Source organism: Mustela nigripes, chromosome 9 (genome assembly GCF_022355385.1).
Source record: "Mustela nigripes isolate SB6536 chromosome 9, MUSNIG.SB6536, whole genome shotgun sequence".
Taxonomy (NCBI): Eukaryota; Metazoa; Chordata; class Mammalia; order Carnivora; family Mustelidae; genus Mustela; species Mustela nigripes.
Window position 1 is genome coordinate 3,049,970 of NC_081565.1, and position 21,404 is coordinate 3,071,373.

Sequence of the window (21,404 nt, forward strand, 5' to 3'; positions counted from 1 at the left end):
ATGCCGCCCGACCCAGGGAGCCCCGTCTCCTCAGCCCTCGGACCCTCGCCCACTCCGACCTCCCGGCTGTGGGGCCCCCGCTCCGTCGCCCACCACGGTGCGCCGACGTGAATGACCCGGCGCGGCCGGGCTCGCGCGGTCGGCATCTGCTCAAGCTGTGGTGAGTGAGCCGGCCGGGGAGCGAAGATGACAGACAGCAGCAGCGCTCTTGGGAACGCTCCTCGGGAGAAACACTCCCAGACACGGAGGAGACGGGAGACTCTCCCGTAGCCCCCGCCTCACGCCCCACCCTCGGCAGGACGTGTCACGATGAACGGTGACTCACCCGAGGAGCCCCGGGGGACCCCGACGGTGGGCGCCGCCTCGCCTTCATCCATCATCCTCGCAGATTCCTCAAGAACGAGCTATCAAGCTCGCTGTCACAACGTTGTACAATGTTGCCGTCATGAAAACCACCAGTAATTCCGGCTCACACAGACAGGCTGTCTGTTCAAACCAAGGCGATGGAAACACCGCGCGGCGTGTGCCCGAGCCCCCACGGGCACCCCCAGCGGCCCATTCCCGTGGCCCCACGGGCTCCGCATCTGACCTTCGCCCTCTCGCTCTCCTGCCCGTCTTGTCATTCTCCCGTCACACCTAAAAGATGCCCCGCCCAGAGCCCTTGATCTGGAACGTGAGTGCGCCTTGCCTCGCCAACATCACAAAATAATCACAATGTCATGGCGTTGCTCAGCTCCCCTCACCCCCCCCAAATCTACTCTCTAAATGGGCTTGGCCTGATGGATATTGTGGAATTGGGTGGACACAGGTTCAGTGATGTAAGTGACACAGAGCCCATTCGATCAAAGGCAAAACCCCTCAGGAGGGCCAGGAGTGCAGACCAGGGAAAGAAAACAATTCAAAAACCAAACAAAGGTTAATTTAGTAATTGCCCAAAGGCACCAGCAATTTCCAGAAGTCCGTGCTGGGGGAAACAGCAGCCATTTGGGTCATTTGGCCCAGTGCCTATTTGGGGACAGAAGAACTTGGAAGACTCCATCCACATGGGGCCCCTTTTGGTGGCCTGAGAGCCGCTGGGCAGATGGAATGGGGGCCAGGCAGGGGGGCGCCCCGGCTGAGCTGCCATCAGCCACCCCTTCTGAAACCTCAGGGACTTCCTAGACCGGAGGGGTCCCCTGGGGGCCAGCTCAGCCAGCTTGTCTGCTATGAGAGGTCAGCCAGCTGCTGCTTGGACACGTCTAGTGATGGTGAACTCACTCCCTCTTGAGGATTCCCAGAAAGGGAATTGGAAAAGCTCCGGGCCATTCTTCGTATCCGGGCCGAATCATGACTCGTCAAGAACTTGGCTCTCCAGTGTCCCCACCCGATGAGACTCAGGTCAGAAGCAGCAGCTGCATGCGCACCCTTTCCCTCCAAGAGCACAATTTCCTCCGTCTGAGTTGACACGTGACTACCTTCCGTGTGCGGCTACGATCAGGAGGCCCACGCACCCGCAGTCACCGGCATGATTTATTCCTAGACGTCAAGTCAGGGAGTGCGGCGGAGCCCCGGAGAGAAACGGGCATTGGCTGTCACGGCCCCTCCCCTACAAGCGATCCACCCTGGCCCCCCAAGAAAGTGGATGGACACGAAGGTCTTGTCTTTAGAGCACAGGGATGATCATCCAAAGCTCCATTTGGCCCCAGTGGAAAATGAACCCTTGTAAACAGCCACACGTGTTCGAACGGGTTGGGGCTTTTTAACCAACTCGGCCATCTGTTGGATCTGAGTGTTGTCCATGACGCTCTGTGCTGGGAAAGATTCTGGTGATGCGGCCGTGGTAGCCGCCATCGGCAGAAGCTGTCATGGAGCAGGAAGCATATGGTGGTGGCAGGAGCACCGGGGAGGGGTGGGGTGGCACGGAGCCGCTCCTCCCACCCCCACGACGGCTTTTGGCCAACCTGAAAGAACTATGTGTAGCTCAAATCCTCTTGTCGCCAGCACCAGGAAAACTGGCTGCTCAAGGAAACCTGACAGTGGATTGTTCCCATCAAGTCGGACCAGGGACTCCTCACTTTCCCCCCATTGTTATTTTTGGAAATGGGGTTTTTCCTTGAGCCAGGCCATGGCTCGGTCACAGGAAGAGTGAGTTCAATGGTGACCTTGGAATATCGTTCTCCAAAGGAAATCCGTTCAATGCAGTGCGTCTTCCCCCTCCCCCCCGGGACCAGTGGTCAGCTACTTCATGCCTCGGTGACCACCGGTAAAGGGAGAGTAAGAAGGCTCTCTAATTTATATGTTGTGTTTTCCATCCTGGATTAAGTAAAACGGGCTCTGAGGGCATCGTCACATGCCTCCGGAGCCCACCTCTGCAGAGCATGGGAAAGAAATCAGTGCCTCATGGGGTCAGGAGCTCCGGAGGTCTGCAGCTGCCCAGACCACAGCTGGGGAATTCTGCGGCGTGTGCATGGAAAGCAGACGTGGGAAGAAGGCCGCTGGAGATGGCTGGTGAAGAGGACTTGGCAGTGATGCTCCTTTTAAAATTCTTGGCACACGTTTGCCAGGATCTAAGCAGTCCTGAAATTAAAAAAAAAAAAAAAAAAAGTGGCTCAGTTGTCATAATCGGGATTTTGACAGAAAATGTCAATTTAAAGGATTTCTAAGCTGACTCCTTGGGCACTGATTGGCTGGCTGGTTTGCATCTCTCACACTCCCCCCCCCACCCAGCCTCCTTATATGGACTTTCCATTAATGTTCCCATATTTTTTCCTAGGTTGGGGAGAACATCAAAAATCCGGAAGGAGGGTGTCATGAGCACGTGTTTGGGACTTAGTCTAGCCCCGCTCTGGTCTGCAGCTCCCCAGCCTCCGATCTTCGCCGCAGACTGAGGGCACTACCAGCGTCTGTCTCACTGGATTGTTGAGAAGATTTAAATGAGACAGTGCAGGCAACGCGTTCAGCCTCGTGTCTGGGACGTACTGAGCCCACGATGAGGGATGTTTATCATGAAATTAGTGCCTGGTGGAAGCAGGTACTGCACACAGTTAATTAATGAATCAAGCAGAGCCACTGATCCCTTAGGAAATGAGGCAGGTGATGTTTAATTATCCCGCTTGGAAGGGACAGAAGTACTCACAGGGGCAGACGCCAGCTCTTTCCATTAGTTAAGTGGAATGAGGTACCTACCCGCTTTGCTATAAGGAAACTCTCTAGAGTCAGGATGGCTTGAACAGCTTTGGGAAGCTGGGCAGTCACCGTGCCCAGGGGACCTGACAGGGTGAGGTGGCAGGCCGGACATGTGTTGGTCTGTAAGGACTCACCCTTTCGGTCCTGGGGTGTGACGCTGAGCAAGTTGCTTCCCGTTCTCTCCTTAGCCCACCTATCAGGTGGAAATGATCTCTGGGCTGGTCATTTGATTCCCTCTACATGTCCTCAGTATTCTCATCTCGAGAATGGGAGTGAAGTCACAGGTTCTTCCTACCAGGATATAGCTTCTTACAAAGAACTTCAGAGTCAAAAAAGCAAACATTCTACTCTGTTTTCAATGTACGAGGCATGGTTCTTAATGCTCCACATACTCTAATATTTCATTCCAGACCCCTTCCAGCCCAGGGGCCCTGTGGCTTCAACCTCTGCTCGAGTATCTACTTGCAGGGGCCGAGGTCACTCACTGCCTCTCGGAGACTCCTTTCAGGTGGGGGGACCTCGTGTCAGGAAGGAATCGGCCCTATCTGTTCTCCGTCAAGGTGCAGCCATTGCTCCCAACTCCGTGCTTTGTGGTCCCAAGGAAGACGTCTGCTCCCTTCCCCTATGGATGCCCTGAGAGGTCCAAAGGCAGCTAGCAGACCCTAGCCCCACCAGCCCAGAGGGGGACAAGCACTGCCCTTTCTCTCCCTGGCCAGGTGGTTGGTTGTTTGCCAGGAACTGGAAACAAACCACGATAAAGACCAGCGTTTGCTGCGCACTCACTGTGTGTCAGACCCCTGGACGCCCCTCCCCCGCGTTCTCAGACCACCCCGACAGGCACCTGCATGACTCATTTCAGGACCAGAGACTCCCCCTCCCCTGGGAAGAACTTGCCCCAAGGTCGCACTGTGGGGTTAGCAGCAGCAGCTTCAGCCTGACTCCCAATCCCAGCGCTGTGGAAACGGGGAGCGCCGGAAAGCAGGCGAAGAGCAACGGGAGCCCCCGCAGGACGCGTGGCGGGGACCAGGGCGCCCCCCAGGCCGGCGGGAGGTCTCAGGGCCTCGGCCTGGCCTCGGCCCCAGGCAGATGAGCCGTCAGCACCAGGGACAGCTCCCAAACCGCTCCCCGCCGCCCCCGACGGCGGCGCGCGCGGGACCGGCGGCGCGCTCCCCGCCGGCTCGGGCGCGCGCCCTCCCGCCAGCGCGCGCCCCGCGCCGGGGACTAGGAGGGAGCCGCGCGTGCCGCTCGCAAGGAGCCAGCCTGCGCGTCCCGAGCCGCCGCGGCCGCAGCCGGAGCTGGCAGGGGGCTCCCGCCCCGGCACGCAGTCGTCTCCCGCGGGCCTCCGGGCCTCCCCAGCGCCAGTCTCGCCCGCCCTGCCCCAGCAGGCGCCGCAGCCCGTGGCCTGGGCAGGAGCGGCCGCCGGTAGCTGCGCCCTGCCCGGGACGGACGCCGGACCGCCCCGTCACGTGCGCCCAAGTCCTCGGCCGGCCGGGGCAGCGCCGTTCCCATGGTTCAAGGTAAGAGCCGAGCGGTCGCGGGGCGCGGGGGCTCAGGACGCCAAGGACGCAGGAAGGGAAGCCCCGACTGGTACCCACCTGGGCTGGAACACCCCCTGCAGCAGCCTGGAGCCAGGCCCCTGCCCCCTGCAGCGGCCCCGCCACACCACCTGTCCCATCTCCATCTGCCCTGGAAGTGCGCCCCCGCCCCCGGGGAGGTGGCTGTGGACCGTGAACGGGGACCCAGGTGGGCAGCGAGGGCCCGAGGGAGGCAGGGGACCCACTGTGCCAAGGGACGCCTGGGCTCTGTCTTGGCCTGGCCATGAAGGAAATCGGGGAGAGAAAGTTTCCAAGAGGAGCCGGGCCCCATTCTTTCTGCTGCCGGGAACTAAGACCTTCCATTTGCTGAGGCTTTGACTTCTACCAGACACCTGCCGGGCATCCGACCTGCGAGTAATCATTCATGCAATTCACCCAACACCCGTGAGAAAGGGGCATTGGCCCTATTTGACATATGGGAAAACTGAGGCTCAGGGAAATCTGGTCCCTTGTCCAAGGTCACACAGCCAGTAAATGGTACAGCTGACCTGAAACCCCCATCGTCTGTCACCGCCACTGGCCTCACACGCACCTTTGCCTGTTTGAAATCTCAGCTGAATGTGGGAGAGGAGTCTCAGACTGGCGTCTGCGTTTTCCTAGCCAGGAATAAAAAGACCTTCCAAACCCCAAAGACCCGAGAGAGATTGCCTGTCCACCCTGCCGGCTCTGCCACCTCGTCGCACCCGTGTCCAGTGCTCCCAAAGCCAAGGGCCACGTGGCCACTAATGGTCCTGCCAGGGTACATCTCAGGCCAGCGCCCATGACTCAGTGACAAGAATCTCAAAGGTCAAGTTCACTGACCCTTCTCGAGGATAAGGGAGTGTTCCAGAGGCCTCAGCCCCTGCCTGCCCTGTTTTCACATTCCTCAGGACGCCGGACCTCCGGAGAGCCTCCGGAGAGCCCACGGGGACAGTCTGCCAGCCCCCCCCCCCCCGCATTCCTCTCTGCTCACGCCAGGACAGGCCCCCCGGCGGGGGGGGGGGGGGGGCGTTTCCAGACAGCATGAGAACGTCCAAACCCAGCAATTTCCCACTTGCTAGGAGAGCCTCCATCCCCCTTCTGCCAGCGGCACTGAGGAGAGAGCCTCGGTGACCAGAGCTCTTCTTCCCAAAGCAGGTGGTGCCGGCCCTCCCTGGGCCCAGGGGAGGGGTTGACTCTGGCCTTTTGTGCACTTACCACAAGCTTCCTCGGGAGCTCGGGAGCTGGGAACTTGTGACAGATGCGTCTTGCTCCCCAGGCTGGGGCTCAGGCAATGTGGGGTTTGTTCATCTTTCCATATAACTGGATGTGGGGCGCCTGCATGACAGGGTGAAAAAAACAGGGTGATCCTTGTGCCCTGGGTCCCCCCGACTTCTGGTCTCCCTGCCACTCGAGTTCCCAGTGGGCTCACTGGTCGGGACTCACTCGGAAGGCCTGGAGTTGGCCTCCTGCATGGTTTGGGAAGGACCTGCAGGCTCTCTCAGCCTCCGCGCCCAGGGGTGCCGGGGATGGGTGCGCGGGGAGCTCTGGGGAGCATCGGCTGGTCTTTCTAGCGCTCACTGCCGCTCTCTGCCGAGAGCCTGGCCTGCAGAAGTGTCGCAGCTTCTCCAACCTGGCCTCTCCAGGGAAGCGAGGGGGGCGCCTACCACAGAGCGCCTCGCAGCCTCCAAGGCTTCAAGTTCCCTTACGCGGCACAATCGTCAAACGTGAGTAATGATGCTCGGGGAAAAGGGCGGGCACAGCCGGAGGAGCCAAGACCGAGCTGCCCAGTTCCGTCCACCTTTCCAGATGACCTTGGACAAGTCACTCTCCCTCACAGTGTCAGCTGTGAAATGACGGAGTGGCTTGTGTTATGTCCCTGATGAGCCGTTACCACTCTGTTCTTCAGAGCCCTGGACCGATCGGTGAGGCTGGGAGGAGCTGCAGGATCGAGGGAGCTCAGAGGGTCTTGAACTCTCGGGGCCGACCTGAGTCCGAGGCCCCCACTCCAGCGGTCCCCCCAGCCTTGCCTGTTTGGGTGCCGGCTCTACATCGCTGAGCGCTGGTGCTGGTGCTGGGGGAGCCATATGGCCCGGCCGGCCGGAGGCTACACAGCAGGGACCCGCCTCCCACAGGGAGGCCTCCAGGCCTGCTCTACAGAGTGAGGCAGTGAGATCCCGTGAGGCGTAATGGCAGAGCTCAGGACGGGTGAGGGAGCAGGCGGGGCTGCGGGAGAGAACTAGTACCTGTCTGTCGATTGTGTCTGCCTCCAGGCAAGGAGCAAGGCCCAGTGGCCACAGGGCCCCTGTCCTGTCCTCCCCGGAGCTCCTGGCCCTGCCACTGTCTCCCCAGTAAGCAAGTCTGTGTCTGTCCGTCAGTAAGAGGCACTTTGTTGGGGGAGGGGTGGACAGTGGATCTGGGGCTAACTTGGGCAGATCGCTCAGCCTCCTTGTGTGCAGAACTGAGGGTCCCCTGGCTTCCCCCACAGCACACGGCGGCCACTGAGAAACTGGGCCTGCCCGAGGTGTTGGATGCCCCGAGCCTTCCCACAGTCTGCTCCGCGGAGGCCAGGACGACGGGCTTCTCAGCTTGGCTCTGCTCTCCTCCTGGCACTGGTTTTCCTTGTGGTGTCCCGATCCCTTTGGATTTGCTCCAGAGGGGATTTGACAAGCCCGGCCCCTCCCGTGTTTGCCGGCCCCTCTCCCTCCACCGGCTCGCGGCTGCAGGCGCGCTGGTCTCTCGTTTCAGAGCTCTTTGTTCCTTTGGGAATGAGGTTCCCCCCCCAGAACAGGCTCAAGCTGGGGATTCCTCCCCCAGGCTCGGCCCAGCCCGCCTGGCCGGGGGCTGTCTGAGGAGGAATTCTAGGGGCCACCTTGTCCCCGGGTGAGACTAGGCTGCGGCAAGAGCCCTGAACTCGCACTGGGGTTCATCTCTGAGTCTGGCGTTGCTGTTTCCTGGGCCGCGCTCTGAAATGGGACTGTGGCCCCTACTTCCCAGGGGGCCTTGCAGGATGAAAGAAATCATCCTGGTGAGGGGCCTGGGGCCTCTGGAGCCGGGGAGTGAGGAGGAGGTTAGAGCAGGCAAGGCTTGGAAGCCCTGCTCTGGGGGTGGCTCTCTTCAGAGGGTCCCCAGAAACCGCAGGCATCGCGAGCCTGCGAGGGACACGGCCAGGTCCGGCCTCGAGAGAACGTTCCTGGGCTGCGGTGTGAGGGCTTGCTTGGGGAGGGCGAGGCTGGAGGCAGGAAGGCTCTGGAGGGGACCCCTGCCTCCAGTCGGGAGCGAAGCGACGTCGGCCCGGACCGGGAGCGTGAGAAGTGGGAAGCCACAACCATCTAACCCAGGCAGAGGCGCTTGGATGAGCACTGGGTGGTGGGAGGAGCTGGGGACTGAGCCAATAGTGTCCTTAGAGCACCGTTCTGCGCGGGGTGGGGTCCCGGACCCCCGAGGGGGCTGTGGTGTTCCAGCAGCAGCGTCAGAAGTGCCCGGCACAGCCTGGCTCGGTGGTACGGCCTGTTCTCTGCACATGGCCTGCCTGCCTCGGGGGGCTTTCAGGGGCGGGGACCCAGGTCGTGCCCAGCCGGTCACTAGACCCCTGTGCTCAGCTTTCCCAGGTGGCAGAGGTGGGAGGAGCCTGGGCCGGTCGGGAGGCCCCCGTGGAGGCTGGCCAGGCTCCCATGGCTGCAGCCTCGTCTGCCACCTTCCCTGGCCACGAGAACAGGTTGGTAGAGTGGTGGAGTGGGTGAGAGCAGTGGCCACTGGGGCTGGCCAGAGCTATGTTTCTCCCCAAGCTGTGTGTCCCTGGGGAAGTGACTTAGCCTCTCTGGGCCTTGGGTTCTGCAGTGATGATATTAACATCTACCACCTAGCGTTCGCCAGATCAGGACTCCGCGGGCCGACTGGGGAGGGTGGTCCGGGCATGCTGCATGCCCGCAGAAACCTCTCTTCCAGGCCTGGTCCACCCCCAGGGGAGCCCCGCCCGGCGCTTGTTTCCTGGCGGGGCCGTGGAGCAGCCTCGGGGTCGCCCTGGCTCGCCGTCTACCACCTGGCTCTGGCTTCTTCCCGACCAGATCCACAGTTTCTGCAAAGCAACAGCAATGGCAGAGGTGGCCCTTTAGGGCGCCCCCAGGCTGGTGCTGGCCAGTGGGGCCCTCTGCTGGCCTGGATCCTCGGAGAACACCCCCCCCCCCCCGCTTATTCCCCTCGCCCCTGTTGTTAATCGTCCTCCGGAGCACTTTGTGGTGCGTCCCATCGGAGCCGGCACTCGGAGCCGTGCTACCCCGGTGTGGCTGCCATCCGCAGCAGCGTCGGTGTCCCCGGGAGCTGGCTGGGCACAGACTCTCAGACCCCCTCTGGACCTTCTGCCCTAGCAGGCTCCCCGGGCGATTTCTGTGCTCAGTGAAGTTTGAGACACACTGTTCTGGAAAACGCACTGCTCACCGAAACAGAAAACCAACGCCACCTGCAGAAAGCTGCCGCAGGTGACAGTCTCCTCCAAGCCACCACGTCTCCAGCTGATCTGGAGCACGTTTTAATACACTAAAGGGATTTTTAGATAAAATCCATTTATGCCAGCTCAAAAAGAAAAAAATCAAACCCTGCATTCCTTGTTTTTTCACGAAGGAAACGCTGCCGGCGTCCCCGCGGTGACCACGCCCCCGACCCGCCCTGGGCAGGTTAGTCGATTGCGTGCCAGCACCCCCTCCCCGCGTCTTCCGGGGGCTCCTCTGCGTGTGTCCCTCCCTTGCCGTTTTAGCGGCCGATCCGGACCCTCTCCGGCGTCACACCCACCTTCTCGGGGTTCGCCGGGCCCCACGTTAGCGGGCCGGCCTGTGGTTCGCCGGGTTTTCGCGTGTGCTGGATGGCATTATTCACTTGATCCCGGGTGTGAGCCCAACAGGAGAGGAACTGGCGGCGGAAGGGGCCTGAGGGGGTGTGCGCTTGTGAACAGAACGGGACAGCAGGGCTCCGGAAGTTCTTGATGGATTGTAACATGGGTGTGCGGCAGCAGGCACCCCAGATTCCGAGGAAGATACCCCATGGGCCAGACGGAGCAGTCAGGGAGGGCTTCCTGGAGGTGGAACTTGAGCTAAGCCGGCAGGGAGGAGGAGGGAGTGCTGGGGAGGTGGGGCATTTCTGCCATCACTGGGATGTGGGACGCAGGTCTGTTGACCTGGGCTGGTAATCAGTGACTCACAGAAGATTCTCCAGCAATCCGCCCCCTACGAGGGTGGGGGTCCAGCTGGCCACTTCCCCGTGGTCTCATCGGCTCTGAGCCTCAAATCTGTTATGACTGAGGTCGCCTTTCCTCATTATCTGGCCTCTCGGCTCAAAAAGGCTCGGCACCTTCCCGGTGCTGCCGACGAGGGAGGGACCCAAGGCAGAGCGGGAGACCCCTCCTTATGGCCTCAGCTCCAAAGCGCCAGCCTGGCTTTGGCTTTGTGCTTGGCGCCCGTGCGTCCCCCTAGCGTTGGCTGGGGTTATTTTGCCGGACTGTTGGGAGCGGGAACGGGGGCTGCTGGGAGCTCCGGAGTGTGTGTCCCAGGGCATGGGTGGAGGCCTGGGAGCATCTTTACTGAGTCCCTGACACTTGCGTTGGGGGTGGGGCTCACCTCGCCATGTCTGAACGTCACACTTACTCCCTGTTGTCCGATTCTTCCATTTGTTGTTGGCAAATGGACGTCCTCTTTACCTTCCGGAGCCTTCCTAAAGCAACGATGCTCATGTCTCAGATTTCAAGGCAAGTGCCTCGTCCAGACGCCCTCTCTCGGCAGGACACTCCCCACCCACCCCACCCCACCCCCACCGCTCCCAGAGCCCAGCAGACCCCACTGGCTCAGGAAGGACCCACATTTAGGGCCGCGACCTGTGTGTCTGTTGCAATCAGAGTCTCCCCCTGGACACTTTGTGAAACCAGCAATGGCTTTGTGAGGGCTCATTCTGGGATATGACGAACCAATTTTGGTTCGAAGGAAGACAGCGAAAAAGTCTCGTGTTTTGCAGAAAAACAGCAACTTCTTCGTAACATTGTCAATTTGCGAGCTTCTGGTATTTACCTGTGTTTGGAGTTTGTTTGGTTAAAACATTCATTATACAGAAGGCTCCTGGCTCAGTGCGAACCCATTTACAAAATTAAAAATACAGTCAACTTTAATTTTACCTTCGTGAAACTTCCCACACGAGCATTTCCTCTAATTACCAAACAGATTTCTATTTCAAAAAAGAAATTTTGGGTTTACGGTGCAGCGTCTTACATAATCACTTCCGTGGTAGGTCTTATTGTCACAGGCTGTCTTGTTTTTCCCTGAGTCCCCCCCCCCTCCAGAATTCTCCCCACCACTGGCCGTGAGACCTGGGGGCAGGGCAAGAGGGAGGGGTGGGAGCAGGGGGCGCGGCCAGAAGGCTGCCGAACCCACAGGTTGTTCGGACGGGCACAGGGGGTTAGGACCCCCAGCTCAGCCCAGCTCCCAGCGCAGGCTCCCCCCAGCTGGTGAGCCGAGAGGCATTGCTGAGCCGCTCTGCGTCCTGCTTTCCTGGTCTGTAGAGACGGGACGTTTGTGCCCGTCCCGCAGGGGTGGAGGTGAGGGTTCCTCGTCACCCCGTAGGAGAGTGATGGAAGGAACCCAGTGCTAGATGCTGGGGTCTCTGGGCACGGGGGGCAGCAGAGCCCGTTGCATGGCTCCCCGGGTGGATCTCAGGTTCCCTGCTGTCGTGCGCAGCAGGGAGTCAGTACCCTGTTTCCGTCCAGTCCCGGCCGAGGGCAGAGCCCAGACCCCAGCCGCGGCCCAGAGGGACCTGCCTGCCTCAGCCCTGCTAGCCTCCAACCTGTCGGCTCACTGCTCGCTCTGGAACACGCCCAGAACCTTCCTCCCTTGGGGTCCTCCTGCTTCCTGCCCTCTCGGCCTGGACCACCTCTCCTGGCTAGTGTGGGTCCCGGCAGCCCTGGCACGCTTCAGGGTCTAGTCCCTGACCCCTCGTCACCTTCCCTGAGGTCAGCCCATGGCACGCACCTTTGGACCCGCTGTTCCGCTGGCTCTGTGGGGCTTCCCGACTCGTCTCCCCCTGCACCCGGGACGAGGAGCCTCCGGTGGGGGGGGGGCACCTATTGGTGCTGTCCGCCTGTGAGCCGAGCCCCTGGCACAGAGATAGGAGCACTCGGTAGATAATTGTTGGACGGCTGGAAGTTTTGTGCTGTTCTGAGCCCCCTCCTCGCCTGCCAGGGGCTAGAGCGGCTTCTGCCTGGCCTCCCCCTGGACCGAGACCCCCCCCCCCACCTTTATAGCCCCAGACGACATCTCTTTTCCCATCAGGAGCGCCCTCCAAACACGCAGAGCCTCCTCAGCGAGGAAGGGACTCAGAATGTTCCAGAAATGGACGTAAGCGCCCGTGGCGGGAGCACGGCCGGCTGACCCACGGGGCGTCAGCAGGTCTCCTCCGGGCAGCGCCTGGCATTTTCCAGCAGCAGGAATGTCCTGGTGGGGGCCATCCTGGGGCTGGCGGGTCTCCCTCGGTCAGGCCTCAGCTCCCGGCCAGGCCTCTGGGGTTAATGCTGCCATTTTTCACTGACAACAACTGCTGGTTTAACAAAAAAGAAAAGAAAAACAAAACAAAAAAAAACCCACCACTTAATCTGTGCGACGCACTCTTTCAACAACACGCCTACACTCCCTGAGAAATGGCTGAGCCCAGTTTTCTTACGGAGGGAAGTTGATATGAAACAGATTGCTGCAGGCAGGGTCTTTGCTGGAGCCTGGGCCACCCAAGACTGCTGCGGTGGCAGAGCGGCCCCCAGAAGTTTCCAGCGGAGCCGCTGACTTACTGGTAGCGATAGAGCCCGGTGGAGGGGACACAGGTGGGTGTGTGCTCCGGGCCCAGGGCCCACCTGCGTCAGATGAACGGAGGGGGTGGGTGCTGGGCGGAGGGTTGACCGCCGCCGCCCCCCCCCCCCGAGGCCGCCAGGACAGCCGTGCACAGGTGGGCCCCCTGGGGGCCCTCGTGGCTTGTACTTGAGAGAACTTGACGAGACCCCTGGAATGTGGCCCGGAGCCAGAGGCGGTGCTGCCCCCCTCCCCTCCCCGAGGGTGTGTCCAGCCACTCCGCTTGGCCGTCTTGGATGAACTGCGGTTTCCAGGGGGAGATCTCCGTCGGGGTTCATTGCACAGGTGCTTAGACCAGGTCACGTCCAAAGTCCCAGTCTAAGGGGGAAAGCGGGGGACCCTTAGACTGCAAGTGCCATCATTCAGGTGTTCCGACCCGCCCGGCCGCACGGCTCTCGGTGTCTGGGACTGCCCTGCCGTCTCCTCGGCTTGGCCTCCCAGGCTCCAGCAGGCCTTTGGCTCCCCACCCGGCTCAAGACCCTGCCTTGAGCCTCAGGACCAAGGCGGGGGTGGGGGTCCTGCCTTGAATGAGCTGCGCTGACCTCAGACAAAGGCAGGGATCCAGGGGTCTCCCTGGTAGGCTCCGGGTCCCGTGGATGGCATCCGAACTCCCGGGGGGTGCCCAGGGGGCAGTGGAGCCCACAGCGCATTCCCCAGCTGCTGCACTGTCCGGCCAGTCCCTCTGGGACCTCCAGGTCACTCGCCCACCTTTGCCTGAGCTCCTCTGTTGTTCACACACATGTGCCTATGCACACGTGCCGTGTACACACATGCACACGCGTGTATTTATCCAAGCACAGCGAGAACTGCAATTCAACATGTGCAAGCGACAGCACAAACATCGGTCAGTCCGAGCGGCCGTTGCGTGCTGCATACGTATATGCAGGAGCACACGCTTTGCTAAGACAGTCACCAGCTCTCATGTTCTTAAGGTTAACGATCTATACGCACATGTGCACGCCCTGGGACGAGGAGGTGGCCGTGCCCCCTACCATCGGCTCTGGGCCGGCCTGGCTGCGGCAGGAATGTCAGGGCAGCTAACAGGCACAGGGTCGCCGAGGTGGTGACACAGGAGGGGGCCCTGGGAGTTGGACAAGTGCGGCCACAGCCCAGCCGTTCGCCCCGCCGACCCCCTTCCCTGGGGGACCCCCCTGTGAATCAGGATGAGGACTTTTGTCTTCCTAACTCACAGGGCTGTGTTCGGAGTTGATGCTGCTCCTGAAAATTCGTCTTAAACAGCAGGCAGCGGTCCAGACTCAGGGGGCAGGGATCACGGGGTGCGCGGGAGAGCGCGGGAGAGCGCGGACCCTCCAGCTTGCTCCCTCTCTCCCGCCAGCGGCCAGGTCCCTGCGCCCGGCCTGTTGGGGTAAGCAGAGCTGACTTCCTTCCCTCGGTGCACGCAGCTTACGACGGCGCCCGTGGAAACCGCGGGAACCTTGTGAACCGCCAGAGCACGTCTGTGTGTGTGTGTGTGTGTGTGTGTGTGTGTGTGTCTGGTTTATTGTTTTCAAAGACCTTATGCGGATGTCCTTTTGGTTCTTACACTCCTGTGGGGATAGGGGAGGTGACTACATGGCACAGGTCGTCCTACAGAACGTGCCTCGCGCCTCCTGTGCCCACGCTGTGGGGCCGGGACGTTGGGGTCCTCTGCAGAGGGAGCCCTCAGAGGGCTGCTGCTTGCTCACCTGGGCTTACCTGAAACAAGCCTGATTCCACGCAGTCCCCCGTGAGCAGAGTCTTTCCCCCACGACTCCCCGGCCCGCGCTCAGGCTGGACCGCGAGAGACCCAGACGCAATGAGAAATTAAGAATCTTCCAGCAATAGACCCAGAGGGCGTGCCCTGGCCAGGAGCCGGGCTGTGACCCTGCCCCCGGGACTTGGGAGCCAGGAGGAAGAGAGGTCCTCATGCTGCTCTTTATTTCGCCGTAATTTCGGAAAGATCTTTGCTGTATCGAAGATTCCGGGTCGGTGCGTTTTCCCGGCTTCACCGCTGCCGCCTGCTGTCTCCTGGCCCCACCGCCCTCGCCAGGACGTCCGCGCGCTGCCCCCCTCTGTCGCTCAGGGTTCTAGTCTTCCTTCGATGTCCACATCGCCGCCGGTCCTGACAGTTTGCTCAGAGCGGCCCCTCGTGCCCCGGGTGTTTCTGGTGCGTGGAGGGTTTCGGACCTGAGTTCCAGCCGGCGTTTCTGCTCACGGGCCGTCTGTCCGCGCACCTCCCCGTGGGGGTGCGGGTCCCGCGGACGCGCCCCTCACCTCCCGCAGCCCTGCTCCCTCGCCCAGGGTCTGTCCCTGCGCCGTGTCCCTTTGGCGGTTGCTCCCCGCGTCCCCAAGCCCGTCTCCTCCGTGGCATCTAATCTGACGTTAATCCCATCCGGTGTGTTTGTCGTTGGGGGACGAGGCTTTTTATAATCTCTGAAAACTTGGTTTGGTTCTGTCCAGTGTCACCTGTGTTTCTACCTGATGCACCCAGTTCCTCCTCCCGAGTTCGGACCACGGCAGTGACCGCCGCCAGAGCTATTTTAATGTCCTGCCTCCTAAGCCCGTCGCCTGTGCCATTGCCGGGTTGGTCCTGAGGGACTGACGTTCCTCCTTATTATGGACTGTTCTGTGGGCTTCCTCGCATGCCAGGTCACTTTCCACTGGATGCTGCACGTGGCCAGTTTCACCCTGTGCCTGTCTGCCAGCCCCGTTCTGGGCTGTGGCTGTTATTTGGAAATGGTTTGATTCTTCCTGCTCTGGCTTTTTTTTTTTTTTTTTTTTCTCAGCATCCCTCGGTCCGGCCCCTCTGTGTTACGAACTTCTCCTCTAAGAACTGGGAGCAGGAACTATTCCTGGACCCGTGTGGCCGTGAGCAGTGTTCTCTAGAATCCTTTCCGAGGGCTCTCTCTCTGACCTCAGGTAGACTTGGTGCATCTCCCAAGGTGAGGATGGACAATCTAGAAAGCACTTCAGGAAGGAGAAGACACCGAACTGCAGCAGGCAGAAGGGCTCCGTGAAGGCTGTTCGGGGGCAGACAGACCCCGCTGACCACCCACCCTGGCACCATGCGACTTCTGATGCACCAGCTCCCGGAGCCCGCCTTGCTTTTTCTGTCTCTGGGCCTTTGCACTTCCTGTTTCAAATGCAGGGACCCAGAGCAGAAACCAGGACGCAACAGGAGCTTAATAAATATTTGCTGTTGAATTGTTGATAAGCTATAAATGCCAAGGACATAGTATAGACAGTAATGCTAGTAGATCCCAGAAGAGAGAGCCATACCCAGGATCTGGAGGGCAGGAAAGGCTTGCTCAAGGAGCGTGCCAACTGATAGCCAGAGATTTTAATAAGCAGAACTGGAAGGGAGTTCAGGGCCCATGGAATACCGCCAGAGTCCCAGAGGCAAGACCATGTAGCGTGTGGTTGGGAGGCCCAGGGAACGATCCTCTAGCCAGGCGGGTTTCCAAGGCAGGGCAGGGACAGCAAATGCCACGGTGAGGAAGGAACCCAGGGACAAGCTCGGAGGGCCGGGAACACCCAGATGTTTGGGGCCTGGACCAGGAGAGTCATGCGCAGGCGTGGGTTCTGGGGGGGCTACTTGGCTGGAGCGTGGGGGTGCCCGCAGAGGAAAACCACGGCTCTGAGACACAGCAGGAAGATAACCCAGCGCCGTCTGCGTGTGGGGCCTTGTCTCGTTAAAAAATCATCAAGATAATACCTGTTAGTAGACTCTTCAAAGTGCCCCGGGCTCTCCCGACCCTGAGCTGGGTGCTGAGGCACCTGGGCCCCAGAGCCCGCAGCCTGAGAACAGAGAAGCCACGGGCTTCCGAACAGAGAGAAAAGGACAGCAGGTCGGTGCGGGCTCCATCAAAGCCGCCGTCCCCTGCGGACCCCGGCAGCATTTAAAGCTCCGGGTCACGTGTGCACATCTGTCCTGACAGTCTTGCTCCCTGGTCCCGGTCACTGCCGCGCTTGGCACAGCCGGACGTCAGCGGATCCAGAACGGGGCTGAGGGAGAGCGAGGACGTGGGGCTGGAGACCCGCGTGAACGTCCGGTTTTAAAGACGAGAGACCCTGCCACGAAGGAGGAGAGTCCGGATTCACACCAGTGGGAGAGGCCCGCCCCACTGGCATGAGTGCAGGCTGCCTGGAGGAGGAGGCATCCGAGCCGGGCCTCGGGTGGCAGTGGCGAGGGCTCCCTAACAGAACAGACGGCGTCAGCCACGGGGCTCAGATGAGATGCAGAGGGCGGCCTGGGTGAGGGGGCGCCAGAGGGCATGATGGAGGCGGCAGGTGTCTCTGGAGCCACGGGGCAGGACTTGAGGGAGGTCGGTCAAGCGGAGCCGGGGGTCTTACCTGGGCCGCAGAACAGGGCTTCGCCGTGATGGGGGTGTCCAGCCCCACAGAATGGAGACAGCTACCCGGAGCTCCTAGACCAGGGAGGGCCACGCGGGGGAGCCTGCATCAGGGCCCAGCCCCTCCTGGGCTCCCGGGGAGGGGGCACTCCCAGTGCTGCCCGGGCCCCTGGGGGGCAGCGCTCCTAGCATGTCAGGTGGCTCAGGGCATTCACGGGTGTCCGCCTTCCTGACCCAACAGACCTGGTCCTGGGCCACCCCCGGGGATGCTCCCATATTTGGGCTCAGTTGGGACTGGGCGGTGGGCTGCCCGGGTGGTCCTGATGTACAGCCTGGGGTCAGTCTGTCGCTGCCCTGGGGCCCTCATTAAAGCCCGGGCTCCTGATCCGTAGGTCTGGCCGGGGCCGGGCTTCTGGGCTCACCAGCTTCCCGGGTGACACTGAGCGTCTGAGGGAAGGAGTTATAGGCCCGGAGGCAGGTTCAGGAGCTGATGGTCCGCAGGCTGCCAGGTTGGAGGGCAGAAGCTGGGGTCAGAGAAGTCGGTTTTCTGTTCTATGAGAGCTGGGCTCTCTGTGACAGGGAGCTGGCTCCCCACCCCACACCCTGCCTCCTCCTGGAAGCCCTCCTGATTGCTGATGCTCTGCCCTGAACTGCTTGCAGATACCCATCGCCCCTGCAGGGGCAGGGGCCAAGGGCTGCAGGACCCCTACGGCTGCCAGTGATGGACCAGTTGCTTGTCCGACCCTTGAGATGCCCAAGGCAGCCAGCCTTTCTGAAAAAGCCCCCCACGACCAGACCCGACCCCCAGTTCTGCCTCCCACCAGCCGTGCGCAGGTGCCCTTGGGCCGGGGACACCGTGTCCATGACCCCCGTTCTCTCATCTGTGAACCCCAAGGATGAGGAGGAGGCCTGAATGGGGTGAGGCGCGCCTTCCCCTACCCAGTGCCGCAAACGCAGGTGTCAGCGTTCTCAGCTCTCCAGGAGCCGCGGGCTTTCCCCCGGGGCACACAGCCAGAGCAGGGGGCAGAAACTAATGGTGTCAGGGTCTCTGCAGTCTCCAGGCTCCCCTTGTCCCTACACAGGAGCCCCTCCATAGCTGGTTTGGGCTTCTCCCCCGAAATTCACCCACGGCCCCAATGTCCCCTCCCCCCTTGCCCCGGCGTTCAGCTCCCAGGAGCGCGGTCTTGGCTGGTGACTCACTCCACAGGCACATATGCAGTTCCTGCTGCTCGCCAGGGCCCGCGCGTCAAGGGGAGGCCAGTGGCGTATCCCTCACCGAGCTCGATGCAGAAGACGGGCCAGGCCTATGGAAGAGGGAGCAAAAGCTTCCTGCAGAAGGCAGGACCGGAGCGCGGTCCCAAAGGACCAGAAGTTCTTAGCCACCTGGGAGGCAGTGAGCAGTGGTCCCGGGGGCGTCCCAAGCCTAGAGACCATAGGGTAGGGACAGACCTGGGACCAGCATATGTATCCATGGCGCGGTCCCCATCCTGAGGCCAAGGTGGGGGTCGGGGCTGGCCCAGCCGAGTGTGGGCTTTATTCAGAGGAACTGGGGACATCCGGTCCAGACTTGCTCTCTGGGGCGGGCGGGGTTCATCATGGAGGACGGCTGCCCCACCTGTGCTCCGCGGCCCCTGACACACCCGGGGCTCTGAGCCGTACCTTCCAGGGGAACCCAGTGGTGCTGAGCCCCCCGGTGACGGTGGGTGCGACCCAGGTGAAGATCTCCGATTTGCTGGGGCCCCCGAGGGGGCTGGCGCTTGGCGGGGAGCTGGGCTGAAGGGGGGTGCATGTCGCAGCGGCCCAAGGCCGAGCATCCCGTCCTAAACGAGGAATGGAGGGGGCAGGGGCCAGAGCCGAGAGTGTCCGGTGCTGGGAGCCGTGGGCGATGCTGTCCCGCCCCACCGCACCCTCCCTCACCGAGCAGGGAGACCCCGAAGCCCCGGCAGGGCCGAGGCCCTTGCACTAGTCCTCGGAGGGCCAGCCAGGACCCCCCGGCGACTGGGCCCTGCGCTTCTTGGAGCCCTTGCCACGGGGGACCCAGGCTGAGCCTCTGCCTTGAGGCAGGAGAGGGGGCAAGAGAAGCTCAGAGCTGGGGCCTCTCTCGGGGTCCCAGCAGGTCTGCACGGTGACCGAAAGGTCCAGGGTCCTCTCTTGCCCCAAACCCACAGGTGCTGCTCCAGCAGACAGGAGTCCTCAACGGTGAGGGTCGGCCTCCGACACGTACTAGATGACGCCGGGGTCAGGGATACAATGACTGCTTCCTTCGGTGTGGTTGACTGCCCCCCCCCGGGTGCCTTAGCGATCCCCAGTCTCTGGGGTGTTCCCACAGGTCACTGTCCCTCCCCCGGGACAGCAGCCGCGGGGCGTGGAGCCAGTAGGCCTCCGGCAGAAAGGCCCATACACCGGGGACCCGCTGTTGGGCCCTGCCCGGGTGTCTGCTTCCTTGCTCTGGGCAGCTGTGCCGCCCAGGGGTACGGCCGGCGGCCTGCAGGGGTCCCGTGGGACAGGTGCAGCCCAGCGGAGCATCCCCGAGCCCCGCTTGCTCCGTTCTGCCGGGCTGAGGCCACGAGGGTTTTCCCAAATGTCATTAGGGTTTCATCAGACCGCAGGAGCCGGGCCGCAGGAATGGGCAAAGGCCTGGAATCAGATCCTGCCCGTGCTTCATCCTCGGGTCCAGACCCCGGCGCACCGTGATCTCTGTGTCTCCGCGTCCCTGTCTTCGCATGGGGACACGCATGGGGCCTGGGCGGTGAGTGCCTGTGAGGGTTAAGGGACACTTCGAGGCAGTGCCTTCTGCTCAGCGCTGGGACGCGGCGTGTGTTTAATAAATGGAAGTCCCGGCCGGGCCCGTCCCTGCGCCTCCCACGCTCTGACCTGGCCCAGGAGCCGCGCTCTGTGCTCGGACGAGGAGCTGAAAGCAGAAAGCGACGTTTAAGTCAACCAGCAGAAGGGGTTTTGCAAACCCAGGTTCTACCCACTGTTACTGTTAAAGGAGAGAAAAAGGCAGCCCAGCAACAGCGGAGCAGAGGCTCACCCTTCCCACCTGCCCGGGAGACACAGGGGTGGGGGGCAGGCAGGTGCGGGAGGCAGGGGCCGCCGTGGCGAGACCCCACCCCTGCCTTCCCAAGTTCAGAGCCTGGTCAGTGGGGACTTGCCCCCGGACCCAACCCTATTCCAATCCCACTTATCTCGGAGCCCTCGCTGTATCCTCGCGCTGTGCTGACCCCTGGTGACAGGGCGAGGGACACGTGGCCAACCGGGGTCTTGCCTTCACGGTGCTCGGAGTTCAGTGGGGCAAGGAGTGAACGCAGCCTGTCCTGACCCTCCCACCTTTGGGCAAGCTGGAGGGGGCAGCCAGGAGGAGGGAACGACAAGACACCAGCTTTGGGGCAGCACAGCCAGGTTTACCCCCTGCTCCCCCACTCCGAACCACGTGACCCCTGTGCATGGCTCTGGCTCTGTGTCCTGGTCTGTAAAACGGGGTGAGGGTGAACCTGCCCGGACTGTGAGGGACTGAGATGTTGGCGCAGAGGGTCGCGTCCCGCCAGGCACAGGACGGGACCATGTGCTTCTTTCTCATGTGGGTACCTGAGGGAAGCGGTGGCCTGTCCAGACAGGTTGAGGAAGCCCAGCAGGGCAGCATGGGCGGAGGGGACCCCTGGGCAGCCTCTCTGCTGACGGGCCAATGTCTTTGCTGCGCTGGAGTTGCTTGGGCCCGAACCGTGAGCATCGATTGGCACAGACGCACGTATGTCTTCCAGACCACGGGAGGTCAGGCAGGAGAGGTCTGGGGGTGGCTGGGACCCCAGGGCCGGACCTGGCGGAGCTCAGCATCAGACAGTGGGTGCCTTGCCTCCTCCCCCCACCACCCCCAACTACTCTGGGGCCCAAGGAGGCAGTTCAGGGCCGCTGACCTGTGCCCAACCCTGGTTCTGTGCCAGATGTCCAGGGTGACTCTGGGTAAGCCTCCTCTGCACAGAGAGGGGACAGCAACATATGCCCCTGAGCCTGATCCCCATAGGACCCCCCATGCACCCCGAGTGTCCCCTCCTCTGGCCCGGCAGGACACTGTGCTAAGGTGGGGGCTCTGGGACCAACGGGAACGGGACAGCTCGGACTTGTTAATCTTGATCAGGCTCTGGAGGCTGTGAGTGTGATAGCCTAGCTCATGAAAGGGCCCCAGGCTTCCACCTGGCAGGTTTGCATGCCCCAAAGGTACCCCAAAGGACCAGGAGGATCTGGGTGGCTTTGGCAGGGCTCCATGACAGAGGCCAGGAGGGCCTTCCCAAAGGTTCCTGAGGAAGGAGATAGTGACTGCCTGGGGACCGTGCCAGAGGAGGCAGGAAGGCCCCCAGGCTGGGGGTGCCCTCTTTCCCAGGCAGTGGGGAGGCTGAGCGCCTGGCCGGTGCCAGTGCGGCCCCCCGGAGCAACTCCCTCCAGATTCCTGGCCGCGGCTCAGGCCCCTGAGCCACCCAGGGCCT

At 61.8% G+C, this 21,404-nt stretch overlaps 2 protein-coding genes and 1 long non-coding RNA gene across 3 annotated transcripts in view; all 3 read left to right on the plus strand.

The window, feature by feature from the left end:
- On the plus strand, positions 1–4,686 carry LOC132024939 (basic salivary proline-rich protein 2-like). The gene is made up of 3 exons (XM_059412132.1): positions 1–97; positions 299–351; positions 4,117–4,686. Exons 1-3 carry the CDS (start codon positions 1–3, stop codon positions 4,684–4,686), a joined length of 720 nt encoding a protein of 239 aa, XP_059268115.1.
- The window catches only part of FAM163B (family with sequence similarity 163 member B), a 27,750-nt gene continuing 10,733 nt past the window's right edge, over positions 4,388–21,404 (plus strand). Inside the window, exon 1 of the mRNA XM_059412161.1 lies at positions 4,388–4,682. The gene's annotated coding sequence lies outside the window, so the exon portion shown is untranslated. The remainder of the gene's footprint in view (positions 4,683–21,404) is intronic.
- On the plus strand, positions 5,851–7,553 carry LOC132024971 (uncharacterized). The gene is made up of 3 exons (XR_009406363.1): positions 5,851–6,445; positions 6,992–7,069; positions 7,207–7,553. It is a non-coding gene; the product is annotated as an uncharacterized LOC132024971 (long non-coding RNA).

Coding starts and splice junctions, on each gene's coding strand:
- LOC132024939 (XM_059412132.1), top strand. CDS start 1: ATGCCGCCCGACCCAGGGAGCCCCGTCTCCTCAGCCCTCGGACCCTCG. Junction 98..298: donor CCGCTCCGTCGCCCACCACG/GTGCGCCGACGT, acceptor CACCCTCGGCAG/GACGTGTCACGATGAACGGT. Junction 352..4,116: donor AGCCCCGGGGGACCCCGACG/GTGGGCGCCGCC, acceptor TCCCAATCCCAG/CGCTGTGGAAACGGGGAGCG.